Consider the following 14,718-nt stretch of genomic DNA (forward strand, 5'->3'; position numbering starts at 1 on the left):
CCTCTGACAGTCTACATTTTTATCTGGGGAACTCAGCCTCCAATGCAACTGCAAAGGAACATCAGTAAAGCCCAGTTTTTCTGACCCTTGCATTTTTCCTTCTAGCGATCCCATGGCATTCTCCTGGGCGTAGTGGGCTCTGACGTGACCCTAAGAGAGCTCATGAAGCTGGCACCCCGATACAAGGTGAGCCTGAGGGGGATCCTGGAAGGGTGAGCCAGAACTTCCCATTGTTGGGACAAGATAGCTGAGAAAATCGGCTTAAATTCACTGGAGCTCACATTTCTGTGGCTGCAGTCCATGGTGGCTTGATCAGAAACCAGTAGGGGACACATATGATTGTGTTTAAAACCCACTGTGTTGGAAGAGAGCCACTTGTTGGTTCCTGGCCACCTGGCCAACTTAGACCCAAAATAATCACACAGAAACTGTATTAATTAAACCACTGCTTGGCCCATCAGCTCTAGCTTCTTATTAGCTAACTCTTACATATTAATTTAACCCATTTCTATTAATCTGTATATCTCCATGTGGCTGTGGCTTACCGGGTAAAATTCCCAGCATCTGTCTCCAGTGGCTCCATGGCTCCTTTCTAACTCCACCTTCCTCCTCCCATGTTATAGGCCAAGCCAGTTTCTTTATCCATTAACCAATAAAAGCAACACATAGACAGAAGGCCCTCCCACACCACCACTGCTAGGATCTGCTGTCTTCAGTCATTCCCTTCCCCAACCCCTACCCCACCTAGCCATCCAATGCATCTAATGCCCTCAACCCTTGGCTTTGGCAGCTTGGGGTACATGGATATGCCTTTTTGAATACTAACAACGGCTACATCCTCTTTCATCCTGACCTCCGACCTTTGGTAGGTACAGATCTTTGCCTTGAGATTCTAACAATATGAGATTTGGGGACAGTTCACAAAAATGGCTAAAAAATCATTGGCCAGTCCAAGAGAAAAATGAATGTCATTGTACCTGTTCAAACTACTTATTATCTAACAGGATGTACATGGGAAAAAAAAAACACGTGAAACCACACCATAGAGCAGAAATGCAGACTGGGATTGTGAAGATGGAGCCCTGATTTCTGTTACTGAAATGAACATCTGAGATCACCACCTTACAAAGAAAGAACCACGTCAGTCCATGGCTGGTTGAACCTCTTGTTTTATGGCGTTGTGGGGTGCATGCAGCATAGCATGATGGGACCATGAGACAGAGTAAACCTGTTGACCCCAGACAATAAAATAAGAGAGACTTCAGTCCCATAACCCTCTTGAAGGACATTAAACCCCGGACTAGGCTTCATCTCCAAATACCTTACCATTTTCCAACTGTGCCATGCTGGAATCCAGACTTCTACATAGAGATTTTGGGGAGCTGTTTAAGAGCCAAACCATGAGGGAGAGATGGCTCAGCAGTTAAGAGCACCTGGGTTCAGTTCCCAGCACCCTTTTCAGCCAGCTCATAACCCCCTTTAGCTCCAGTCTCAGGGGATCCCATACCTGTGGCCTTCATGGGCACCTGCATTCATATTTACATACCCACATGCAAATACACACATACACTTAATTAGGAAAAATAATAAATCTTTTTTAAAAGCCTAATCACTGCAGACGTCTATCACAGATAAACTGTCCCAGTGAGTCCATCCCTCCTACAACCCACAGATGGACCATCAGAACCCCAGAGGACCGGGAAGGGATTGTAAGCAATGAATTCACAATTAAAAATAGCAAGGCCCTCTAAGAAGGGCGGTGAACTGTCCCCTGAGCTTACCTTTTGATGCTTCCCAGAGCCCCTGTACCCTTCGGACTTTGTCCGGGAGCTGTTGGTGTTTTCGCGTGAGTTCCCCTGAGTACCTAGTATCTGAAAACACTGCCTCTGGGGCATCCACACTGTCCGTAGTAGCAATGACCACATGGCTGGTATGATGGCTGGAGAGGTAAAAGGAGCTGGAGTCCTGGAGGCATCTTAAATCTGCTCCTCTTCAGTCTTCTAAGGAACCCCAGGGGAGTCTTGGGTAGCAGGAGAATTGATGAAGGGGCTTCTCTGCCCCAGGAGTCATTTGGGAGACTCCCTGAACCATGGCGCATGTCAGTTAGCTCAAGTGGATACAGAATATTTCCTAAGACATTTGACCGAGCCACTTAAGGCCCATGGTAAGGCTCCTATGGGGACACATTGTTCCTTTCCCCTCTGTCTTTCCAGGTCAGACTCAGCAGGGCCTATAACTGAACCAATGGATGGTCTTATACCAACAGGTTCTTGGGGACTGGTGCTATCAAATGACTCGCAGTGAGAGAACATGTAGGTTGATCCCAGAGCTGACAGATAGAATGAAGAGGCACGGACCAGAAACCCACCTATCAGCATCCATCTAGGCAACTCACACGAATAATGCTCTCACCAGCCAATCATGTTGTGGACCTACTGTGTGCCTGATTTAACTGTGCTAGTTAGAGTCCTGTAAACATAAGGACACATCTAATTAAGAAAAGAAAAAGCATGAAGGCACATGGCAGGCAGTGCTTACCAAAGGACGCAGTAAGATTAGTGCCATGTACTCTATAAGGAAAGCGCTATCAGGCAAGCAAAAGGTACAATTTTAGAAATCAAAATAATAGAGGATATTCCTAACAATAGAATAAAAGAGGGGCAAGAGGCAAGCCGGGGCTTTTCTGTGTCAATGGCCTAATCAGATGTAGTTACATATTATTCAGAGAGGCTGAGGACTGACTACCATCTGCCAGGTGTAGTCAGGACTTAGGAAATGCACTGGACTGTTCCCGAAAAGTAGCTCAGGCATAAGAGGGCAGGGCAGCGCTGTGTGGTGAGCGTGGACGTCAGGAAGACATCTGAGAGCAGAGCATCGTGTGGGCGATGGGTACGGAGGCAAGGCGAGTAGGGACAGTGTTGGGACAGCCATGCTACAATCAGGACAGAAAAAATAAAACGCACGTACACGAAACAACTAGCAGAAGCAAGACAAGCAATGACAGGAACTCCGCCTCCCGGACATCTACTCGGGACCCGCTTTCAGGAGGAGAAGGCTCTGTTTTTAACGTGCTCTGATGATAAACTCCCCTTTACTGATGGCTTTACTAGGCTAGACCAGGGAAGTACCACAGGCGTAATTATAGACAACTGATGGCATCTGTCACAAAGAAAGGGTACGAAAGCAAGAAAACGAGAGAGCGCGAGAGGGAGAAAGAACAAGAGGATGACGCCCCGTGCAGAGAACTGGCTCATGGATCTGTGTCAAATTTTGGAGCCAGGTGGTTATTAAGCACTGTTGATCTGCCCTTGGACCTGACCAATTAAAATAAATCTATCAAGATGAAATGCTCCTGCAGCTGCCTTAAAATCTGGAAGAGAAAACTGACTGCTCAGAAAGTATTCTAAAATGATCATCTGAGATTAACAAGATGGAATATATGAGAAATAGGTGGGCGCTCGCAAACTGAGCACCCTCGTGTGGGAGGGAGTGCGCCGCATGAGAACACCGAGGGGATTCGCCTGGCTAATGGCGCCATCTGGGCTGCCAAGCTGGCCTGGCCGTCCAAGCCGCCAACAGAGACAGTCAGAGCTGTACTGTGTTTCAGTCCACACAGCGTACCTCTCACCTCCTGGCCAGACTCCGTGGGCAATATTGATTTCTTCCCTGGCAGCTCCGTTTTCAGGGTGACATTGACAGAGCTGAGCATCGCTTCAGAGAGCTGAGATATTTTCAGACTGAATGTTTAGCTGAGACAGTCAAGATTGAGCATCCCAAGCTCTGTCGGGAGGAACACATTCTGGGCGGTTCCAGAAGAAAACTGACAGCAATAAGTGAAAGTTCGGAGACAGATTTGAACTCCACGGGAGAGAGAACATCCTAGCAATGAGGGCTGTCCAAACTGTGACATGCTGTCTCACAAACTAAGGAGATCCCTGGCATGAGAATGTGCTACGCTCAGGAGGCCGGAGGCCATCTGGGGCACACACTGGCCGGAGCAGTTTTACACTGAGTAAAAGTTTGGCCTGGGTCATCCTGGGAGATCATAGGATGCTTTGATTTTGTGAGGGTGTTTGAAAGATTTTAGAGTGGAGGGAACAGGGTAAATGCTGACCCCGCCTTTTCGTCCCATCTGGCCCACTCCAGTACAGAGACGGCAAGACAGTGAGACCCAAACCCAACTACAACAGCGTGGACCTCTCGGAAGTGGAGTGGGAGGACCAGGCGGAAACCGTGAGTCGGGAGACAGGTGTCATGAGATGTTACTCACCCAGTGAGCCCTGTAGCCAGTGAGTAAGCCCTGGGGGGATGGGGATGCTGAGGCTGCTGGACAGCTCTGGAGCAGAGCCTTTGGCTCTGTGCCTGCCATTCTTCCAGCAACTAAAGATGTCACAGGGTGACTGAGAAGGACTGAAATTGTGCCTGCAAGCCCAGCATGGGCTTGGTGTTGTGCTTAGCTTCCAGTTTCTCTATCACACCCAGAGGAGATTATGTCTCAGCAACACAACACTGTATCCCAGAACATCCATCCCTTCAGTGCGCTGCCTCCATGAAAGCCCAGAATTGTGAGCCGGAGGTGCCTAGACCCAGGCCCATCTCACCTCCTAGAACTCTGCTCAGAGGAAAACAGAAAAACTAGTATCCTAGGGATCCTAAGACGGGGTCAAAGCCCCAAATCTCCCTTCTTCAGGTGAACAGGCACCAACTCTCCTTTCTTTCCTCTTAAAGCTGAGAACTGCCATGATCAACGGGGAAACGGGTTCACACACCATGGATGTGAGAGTGCCGCTGGACAAAGGGGTAAGGAATGAGGGACAGTGCCCATGAGGTCCCAGCAGGCAGCACAGAGCCCGGACCTAGATTTTACTGTGGCTTTGGGAGTGTGAGGAGAGAGAGAAGGTAGAGGCAGGGTAGGAACGGTGCTGTTGATTTCATTGATGCTCTTTTATGTTTGTTTGTTTGTTTGTTTTTATTTCTTGAAATGGGGTTTTTCTGTGTAACAGCTCTGGCTGTCCTGGAACTCACATTGTAGACCAGGCTGGCCTTGAACTCACAGAGATCCGTCTGTGACGCTCCATTGCGGACAATGAGGGCTGCTGAGAAGCCAAGGACAATGGCACTGGGTTTTGATCCTACTTCATGTTCTGGCTTTGTGGGAGCCTAGCCAGTTTGGATGTTCACCTTCCTAGACCAGGATGGAGCGGGGAGGACTTTGGACTTTCCACAGGGCAGGGAACCCTGACTGCCCTTCAGACTGGAGAGGGAGGGGGAGAGGAGTGGGGGGAGGGGGAGAGGAGAGGAAGGAGGGGGGAAAGGGAGACGGGGAGGGAAATGGGAGGCGGGGAGGAGGCGGAATTTTTTTTTTCAATAAAAAAATTATATTAAAAACAAAGAAACCACAGAGTAGGGAAGTTGTCCGGGTGGGTCCCTCGCAGCTCTTCCTTCTTCCCTCCACTGCCTGCTATTTGGCCCTGTGGTTGTTTGTGATAGAAGGGGAGAACGTGACAGTTAATTTTGCAAACTGCCAGCAGCTCTGCTAAAACATGTCACATGGGGAAAGGCTGGAAAGGCTCACCGCTCCTTATAGCTGACTTTGTTCAAACACAGAGTGTGGAAACGAATACCCTCACTATAGAGAGTCAAAATCAGAAACCCCCACTATCTGTATAGGCCTGTGTGTCATCCGAAAAGACACTTCATCTTCTCACTTAAAAGGCTCTGATGAGTCCTCTGAATTTGCATCGTCCCTTGACATATTAGCAAATGTCACCTCCTCCTATGCAACCACCCCCACCACCTCCTTCATTACCCACCTGCCTCCGCTCAAAGAACACAGCATCTGTCTGCAGCAACTAGACCCGAGTCCTCCACTGTACTCAGCTCTCCGCAGAGGCCAAACTGAGAGGTGCTGGCCAGTGTCCCTTCTAGACAGGGACACGGTCTCCAACAGGACTGCTGTGGGACTTCTGCCTCATCAGACACACCGGGAATGTCAGTAAAGCCAGGTCACCACTGATAACAAAAGAGTCATGGTTCCTTCCCTGTGCCTTCAACATGCCCTACAACCTCTGCCAAGGTACAGCGTGCCAGGACATTGAACCTAGCATGAAAACCCTAATGTGCGCATGGCCACTCAACAACCATAACAGTTGTGCCATGTCCAACGCATTGGTACACCCAGTGGGTGAATGTGCGCTCGCCCTTTCTCCCAGGGCCCGGAGTTATCTCCAGGCCTCTCCATCCTTCTCAAAGCCACCAGGCAGGGTCCTAACCGGGAGCAACAGAAACTTCTTCCTGCCTGGGAAATTTGTTCATTGCTACAATAAACCATTTCAGTGTATCAAGACTTTCTGAAGCATGCGGGCATCAGAGGAGCAGGATGGTGGTGGCGATGGTAACTGGGGTGCCGGCTTCTTAGGACACAGATGTCCTGTCTTCCCATTGCTAACACCACCGACATTGGCAGTCTAGATTTATCAGAAGTCAGACTGAGCACAGTACAGACGCCCATTTATTCAGCCACCCTACAGAGGCCGGTTTCATATCCTCTACATCTTGCGGATGGAGACATCAGAGAAGCCTGAAACTAGCCTAGGACTATGGAAAATCACAGGTTCTAGACTTCAGGACTTTGAGCTCTGTTTGCTTGGAGTTCCAGCCTCAAAGACTTCTTCGAGTGTCTAGAAAAACATTTCTTTTCTTAAATTGGATTATGCAGCAACAGTTTTCCTTATGCCACTTCCTGCGTGGTTCTAGTTGGTCCTCCCCCCACTCTCCCTCCCTCCATCTTCCCATCCTCCCCCCAGGGCTCCCTTCCACTTCTGTGTTACACTTGTCCCACCGCTCTCCTTTAAAGTCTTCTTTCCTCTTCCATGAGCCCCTTTCTGGTTTCCTAGCCTCTACACACACTTGCTCCCACATAGATACATATGTGTGTGATACATGTATTATATAATTATATGATATATATGTGTGTGCGTTACATAATTATATAGGTCATATACACTTACATAATTAGAAGCTAGGACCCACGTGTGAGAGAAAACACAGTGCTTTCCTTTCTGGGACTGGGCTACCTTACTCAGTACATTTTCCAGCCCCATCCTGCCCCTTTCTGGCTAGTTCCATTCCTTCCCCGAGACCCCTCCCTATCTGCTTCATATCACACGTATCCCATGATCCTCTTTTCCCTCCTCTGCCATGCCGCCCATCCCCTGGTAACTCCTTTTCAAGTTTCATAACTTTCGCACATGGATACATAAATACACACATTTGTATAGACACCCACGCGTCGTTGTAAATCTACATCCCACACGAGTGAAAACATGGAGTGTTTGTCTTCCTTAGTCTGCCTTGTTTCACTTAACATATGATCTCCACTTCCAATCATTTTCCTGCAAATGTCATGACTTGACTTTTCTTTTGAGGAGTTCCAAAACTTCCCTGTGTCTGTGTGTGTGCGTGTGTGTGTGCGCGCGCGTGCTCTGCCTGTTTTTAAATCATTCATCTGTTGATAGATATCTAGACTGATTCATTTCTTAGCTGCCATGAACAGAGCAGCAATTAACAAAGAAGGATAGGTAAACTTGTGGGGTGTTGCCTTAGACTGCCCAGGCACGCACCCAAGAGTGTCCTGACTGGGTCATATGGCGGTCTTATGTTTCGTGGTTTGAGAAACTGTAAGGTTTGTGTTTGTCTTGAAATGCCCTTATGTCTCCATCAACTTTTAAAGACATCTTTGCTGGACACAGCAATCTTAGTCAGCAGGTCTGTATTCTCAGGGCTCAAATACATTATTGCATCTTTTCCTGGCACTGAGAGCTGCTAAAAATAAGCCTGATGCTTCTTTCTTTGTTGATGTGTTAGATGTTTTTCTCTTACTGCTTTTAGTTCATTTATTTTATTTTATTTTTAATTATGTGTATGTTCCTGGGTAAATGTACAGACGTGCACGTGTCCTGGGAAAACCAGAAAGGAATTTTAGATCCCCTGGAGCTGGAGTTACAGAAGATTGTGGGCTGCCATGTGGGTGCTAAGAATCAAACCCAAGTCCTCTGCAAAAACAGTGGGTGTTTTTGACCACTGAACCATCTCTCCACCCCCTCTCAAAGTTCTTATTATTGCTTCTGTGGGAGTTTGGATGTAATTGGCCCACCTAATCTCATAGGAAGTGGCACTATTAGGAGGTGTGGCCTTGTTGGAGGAAGTGTATCTCTCTGAGGGCAGACTTTGAGGTTTCCTATGCGCAGGTGACTGCCCAGCGTCTGTCTCAGTCGGCTTCCTATTGCCTACAAGACCATAAGCCTCTCAGCTATTTCTCCCACACCTCATCTGCCTGCATGCCGTCATGCTCCCTGCCATGATGATAATGGACTGAACCTCTGAAACTGTAATCCAGCCCCAAATAAGATGTTTTCCTTTATAAGAGTTGCCATGGTCATGGTGTCTCTTCACAGCAATGAAAACCCTAACCAAGACAGCTCCTTTGCTTTTTATTTTTGACTTCCTGTCTGTAAAATGCCATGTGTCATAGTGAAGGTCTTCTCTGGTCATGTCTGTTTGGGGTTCTAAATGCCTGGTGTGTTTAGGTATCTATTTCTTTCTCTAAATCTGGGGAGGAGCTGTTCTGTTATAATTCATTAAATAAATGTATTATCTACACCTTGAGTGTTTAGTCTAAGCTCTTTATTCTGCTGGAGCTTCTTAGGCTTGGTGCCTTAAATAGATCCCAGAGTTCTTGGGAGTTGTGATCATATTCACTTTTATCCTTAGTAATGTTTAAATGTAGGGGTTCATCAACCTTGTCCTGCACCCCTGCTGTTTTTTCTTCTATGTATCTATTGCTAATGTTTTCCACTGTGATTTTTTTATTTGATTCATTAAGTTCTTAGTTTGCAACTTTTCTAATTTCTTTTACGACCCAATCTCCTCGCTGCCCTTTTCTCTTTCATTCTGAAGACTTTCTCATGTTTGTCTTCTGACTTCTCTCTCTAGGTTGCTGTCTTTTTTTATCCAGGTCCTGAACTAAATTAATTTGATGATTTATAGCCCATTTCAGGTCCCGTTCAGTGTTTATTACTTTATTTGTTGGCAGTTTTATTCTGGCCACATTCATCCCTCTGTCCTTTCTCCACCCTCACCAACACTCCCCACACACACACCAAGCTCTCTGTCTCACTTTTCTGGCTTTTTGGGTTTGCTTTGTGATCCACTGGGTTGATCCAGGGCCACTCATGTGGGGTTAGATGTAAACCTACCCACTGGCAGATGAGTAACTCTCCAGTGGCTCTGTCACCGAAGAATTGTCTGCCCCCAGCAGCCACCGGCTGCTGTTGGTTTTCTTGGTGGGGCAGGGACAACTGAGCTCTTCACCCTCTGTGAATGTGTGAGTCTAGTCTTGTACCACGTGAGAGCCACAGGTCTACCAGTGCCAACACATAGCGTGTTCTATTTTTTGTTAAGTTTTCAGGTTTATTTTCTAACAAGTTTTCCAACTCTTGCTCTCTTTTGATAAAACTGTGTGTCACACTAGACAACAAACCCACACGCGCATTCTTATTGTCAAAGGGGAAACAAAAACCCGCATCCCAGGGAAATTTTACATTTCAGTGAGTTACGAAGCAGCGTGGTGACATTCCGGGCCTACCAGTGTGGGAACAGCAGCATTGACTTGGGCGGGAAGCCAGGCTGGTGTCGGGAAAGGGCTTGGTGCTCAAGGCCAACTGGGCTCCTTGCTTCCTCTCTGATATGAGGCAGACACTTGAAGACCGTCAGCTGCCACTGAAGAACTAGACATCAAGAGCTCCAGAGATCACAGTAGGGACGAGAAGAAACCTGAACATATCCTGTACCCCCAATCTCACCCAAGACAGCTGTCTCATTGGTTCCATAATTGCAGGGAAGGCATGCCAGCCAGAACAGGAAATGACTGCATACAGAAGCAGAGAGGATTGTCTAGATGAAGTTTTCCCATGGATATGTCAGTGTGTGGTTGTCCTGGTTACCTTATCTGAGGTGGGAACCCCATCCTAAAAGTGGGACGCACCACCCCCTGAGTTTGAATTCCAGGCTCTAAGAGGGAAAGAGAAGGTGGCCTGAGCACCAGGCAGACACGCATTCGCGCTCTCTCTGCTGCAGCTGACTGGGTATAACTAGCTGCTTCAAGTACCTGCCACCCTGAACAACCACGGGCTATGACCTGGCATTGTGAGCCTAACTAAACCCTTTCTTCCCCTGTGGCTTTTGTCTAGGTGTTTTATCACATAAACATAGAGAAACTAGGACACTGTGTTCTGCCCGGGCAGCACCCTTTCCCTGTTTAAACCTCGCCATCCTCCATATTCTCTCTATTTTCATGTCATGTGTGCCCTGCCACCTGCATCCTCCTGGGCATTCTTTTAAGTTGGAAGAATTATGTTATTGCTGCTTCAGTCTTGCTGCTGACTACAGGTCTGTTTACATTATTTATTTCATCTTGGTTTAATTTTGGTTGGTCATATGCATGTAGGATCTCATCCATTTATTGTAGATTTTCCAGTTGTCTAGAATCTGTGTTTTTAGGGTGTGCTCTGAGGGTGTTTTGAATTCCTCTGGGGTCTGTTGTTGTGTCTCCCCTTCCATCTCGAATTTTGTGAATGCGGGATATTCTCTTTAATTCTTTATTTTGGATAATTTGGCCCAGCTTGTCAGTCTTGTTTCTCTTTTCAACGAATCAACCATTCATTTCATTGGCTCTTTGTGTTGTTTCTGTTGTTGTTCCTTCTAGTTCATTTCATTTCTGTCTTTGTCATAATTATTTCTCCTTATTCACTGCTTTGGAGTTTGGTTTGTTCTTTCTTTCTTTCTTTCTTTCTGTTTGCTTTGTTTTTCAATGTAGCCCTGGTTGTCCTGGAACTCACTCTGTAGACCAGGCTGGCCTCAAACTCACAGAGCTCCACCTGCCTCTGTCTCTCTAGTACTGGGATTAAAGGTGTGTGCTTCCACCACCTGGCTGTTTTTGTTTTTCTAAGTCCTTAAAGTACATCATTACGTTATTTGAGTTCTCTCTGACTTTATGTGGGTACTTTGCTTTTAAGACTTCATTGTGTCCCATAGCTTTCTGTGTGTTTTCCTGTTTATTCCATTCTAGATTTGTTTTTACTTCTTACTTGATTTCTTGAGTGATCTATTTGTCATTCACCAGTGTGCTGTTTCATATCCATGCATCTGTGTGCTTTCCACAGTTTCTGCTGTTATTGCTGTCTAGCTTTATCTCATTGCCATAGAAGCTGTAGGCTTATTGTAGGGGCTGTGGGCTTTTCGTGCAGGCTGTGGGCTTGTCGTGGGGGCTGTGGGCTTGTTGTGAAGGCTGTGGGCTTGTTGTGGGGCTGTGGGATTGTCATAGGAGCTGTGGGCTTGTCGTGGGGGCTGTGGGCTTGTTGTGGGGCTGTGGGATTGTCATAGGAGCTGTGGGCTTGTCGTGGGGGCTGTGGAATTGTCATAGGAGCTGTGGGCTTGCCATGGGGGCTGTGAGCTTGCCATAGGGGCTGTGGACTTGTCATACAGGCTGTGGGATTGTCGTGGGGGCTGTGGGCTTGTCATGGGGGCTGTGGGCTTGTCATGGTAGCTGTAGGCTTGTCGTGGGAGCTGTGGGCTTGCTGTAGGGTCAGAACTGCTGACTTTCCTCAGGTTGGCCCTCCAGCTGTGATTTCTGCCCCACCTCCAACCATCCAAGCCCCCACCTCCACCTCCCACCCCACACCCCCGTGAGCACACAACTGAGGCTGCGTGCTGCTGGCGTCTGTCCTTTTGCTTCCTGGGTTCCCTCTCATTCACTCTTTGGAATAGCATCTATTTTTTTCTAGCAGTTTTTCTAAAAGTTAAAGAGGTACGGTCAGGAGAACAGTGTCCCTCTCTCCTCCGGGAAGATATGAGTCAAATGTACACACCCCAGCTCTAGATATTCCCAGCCCCAGGGTCACCTCATTGTCCTGAAGAAAGCCTAGACTCACGCTGCCTGCAGGGTCCAGCACAGCAGTCAATGGATCATCTGAATTACGTGGATGTTGATTAAAAATGATTAATATCTTGCAAGTGCTGAGCTGGCTGCACAGGCTGGGCAAGCCTGGATCTTAGAGGCAGCAACAAAAGGCCGGTTTGCTGAGCTGTGAGCTGTTTCTGGCCACGAGTGTCCATAAACAGGGTTGAGATGGCTGAGGAGTGAGGTCTGCAAAGGGTACAGCGAGATGACCAGCAACCAAGGGTGTGGGTGGAGGGCAGGAGGCCAGCACCACTCTGGCACCTAGCCAGGACCCTTTTCTTTTGCTCTCAGAAGCGGGTTCTGTTCCTGACCAATGACTACTTCTTCACGGACATCAGCGACACGCCTTTCAGGTGAGGGAGTAATGCCACACGAGCCAGGGCGGGAGACAGAGCGGAAATGCCACCGGCTCATGAGGGTACTTTCGGGTTTGAGAGCCGATTCTTTCTTACCAACTTAGCAATTCTGTGCTATAAGCAACAGATCCTAGTCAGTTAGCATTCAGGAAAGGAGCTCTAGATGGGCTTTGCCAGCTTGGCTAAATGTCCAGTTCTGAAGCCCAACTTTGAGTTTGAATCCCAGCTCCCCGACTTACGGCCTTTGTGGCCTGAGTCAAGGCACGTGACATCCTCAGATGTCATCTGTGAAATGTGAGTGATGGGGATAGCAGCTGCTTCCGATCGAGCGGAGGTTGACATGACACACTCTACATAGATGGCCGTGCGGGACGGGAGGAAGAGTTCTAAGGTTCCCTCCTGTCATTTCCTGGTGCCACTCAGGTTCCCTCCTCTCACCACCCACTAGAATACCTGAGGACGTCTCAAGATTGCCAATGGCTAGGCCCATGCAAACCAACAGTGTTGGCACTGAGGCAGAGCCCAGGTGCCACACCTCTGAATGCTCCCCAAATTCAAATCTAATGTGCTACCAAGAGATGGGGTTCAGTAGGGAAGGAGCCTCCTCAGGAAATCCTGAGAGCCACAAACATTTCAGGGTCCCTGGAAAATCAAGTACTTCCTTACTCCTTAAGTATCCAGGGAGCCCCAGAAACCATGGTCTGTGTCATGTCCAGGGCTTTTCCTGGGAAGAATGACTGATAAACTACCAGTCCCTTCCTGGTTCCCAAGGAGACAACCTGTGAGACCAGGCTAAAGGGGAGAGCTAGAAAGGTGGGCCATTGCCCTGTGTCCAAAGGCTCCTTGAACAAGTAGCGAGAGCGGATGCAGCAACTGTGCACACAGCCGCCCTCTCTTCTCTCTAGCTTGGGAGTGGTGCTGACCAGAGGCCATGGGGAATACGTCCTCCTGGGAAACACGTCTGTGGAGGAAGGTAGGTCACACCGTGTGCTGACTGTGGTGTGGTGTGTGGTAAGGGGAGTCACTCTCCCGGGTTGCTGGGCAGGGTCAACCCAGGGTGGACTCAGGGTGAGCATTTCACGCCAGACGAGGTGGCAGAGAAGGGCCTCACCCCTATCCCAGTCCCTGAGCCGACCTAACCTCAGCTGTTTGCCCACGGTCTCTGCCTGTAATTTCCCAAAGCTTCATTGAGCACCTACTTATGCTCGAGCTCCGGGAGCTCACTCACTCATTCCATCGGCAAGTGCACTAAGTGCGCAGTCAGATGGGCCAAGAGCCCAGCGAGGCTCCAGAGCTCACTCGGCAGGCACAGCCCACCAGGCTCATCTCTAGCTGGCCATTGTCACGGCCATGTGTGATAAAATCAAGGAAGACAAAATCACTGCTTTCCAGGTGTTAGCTCCTCGAAGGCAGGCATTAAGAGGGCGGGGCTTGCAAGACACTGGTATCTAAAGAGGTTTGAGACTATAGCCCCCAAAGCCAAGAGGTGTGTTCATGGAAACCCTTCGTGCAAAGAGATTCCACAGACCCGGGTGTGTGCCCGTGGCCACAGGGTTTGAGCTTGAGTATGGACTCTGCTTTCAGGCCTGCATGACTTGCTTCATCCGGATCTGACCCTGGCCAGTGACTGGTACGCAGGGAGGTAAGGGTGGGAGGGAGAAAGGGGGGTGGGGGATCTGAGGTAACATGGGTTCCCTGCATTTCCAGGATCTACTGCATCACTGATATCGACCCAGACCACCGGAAACTCAGTCAGTTGGAAGCTGTGGTCCGCTTCCTGACAGGGATGGATCCAGGCCTGGAGTGTGAGTCCCCTAATCCATGAACTTGTCCTCTCAGAGTCCTCAGGACTCTGAACTTGTCCTCTACTCCCCAGCAGCTCAGGGCTTCCCAGGGGTGGAGAGTGCCATGAACCCATCTTGGGATGGCAAGCGTGGCTGGAGGAGAACAAGAAGAGGCCCCGAAGAAACAGGCAGAGCTAGCTGGGGCTGTGAACCATGGAGGATGTGGGCATTCCAGGAACTGAAGGCCAGCACAGGGCTCCTCGTGTCAGAGGCCAGGGCTCTCTTCAGCTCCTTTCAGCCCTCCTGCTCATCCAGTCTATCCCCACCACCTTAATGTGGGCAAGGAGCAGACACTGTCTTCAGGGTCTCAGTTCTGCCAAGCATAGCATTTGGTCAGGCGGTTTCTTCAATCCCTTGGTCTTGAAGGATGTGCCAAGTCTAGGCACTCAGGCCAGCTCACTCGGCCATGGCCCTAGCAAGTCCCTTCCTCCTCTCCAATTGTCCTGCTACATATGTAGGTACCGAGGATGGGGTGCTGAGGAGGGGGTGGAGGGAGGGG

The 14,718-nt window shown here is 48.8% G+C and overlaps 1 protein-coding gene across 3 annotated transcripts in view; it reads left to right on the top strand.

Moving 5' to 3' along the window:
• The window catches only part of Cacna2d4 (calcium voltage-gated channel auxiliary subunit alpha2delta 4), a 100,208-nt gene that overhangs the window by 33,285 nt on the left and 52,205 nt on the right, over positions 1-14,718 (top strand). For 2 of the 3 annotated variants that reach the window (XM_050148514.1, XM_050148515.1), the window contains exons 15-22: positions 106-186; positions 791-865; positions 4,147-4,233; positions 4,729-4,800; positions 12,311-12,372; positions 13,281-13,348; positions 13,960-14,005; positions 14,083-14,180. In XM_050148514.1, the coding sequence (XP_050004471.1) occupies positions 106-186; positions 791-865; positions 4,147-4,233; positions 4,729-4,800; positions 12,311-12,372; positions 13,281-13,348; positions 13,960-14,005; positions 14,083-14,180 (589 nt within the window). The remainder of the gene's footprint in view (positions 1-105; positions 187-790; positions 866-4,146; positions 4,234-4,728; positions 4,801-12,310; positions 12,373-13,280; positions 13,349-13,959; positions 14,006-14,082; positions 14,181-14,718) is intronic. The other variant, XM_050148516.1, reaches the window with a different exon arrangement.

Source organism: Alexandromys fortis, unplaced genomic scaffold, assembly GCF_014885135.2.
Source record: "Alexandromys fortis isolate MF-2015 unplaced genomic scaffold, M_Fortis_MF-2015_v1.1 scaffold_59, whole genome shotgun sequence".
Lineage (NCBI taxonomy): Eukaryota > Metazoa > Chordata > Mammalia > Rodentia > Cricetidae > Alexandromys > Alexandromys fortis.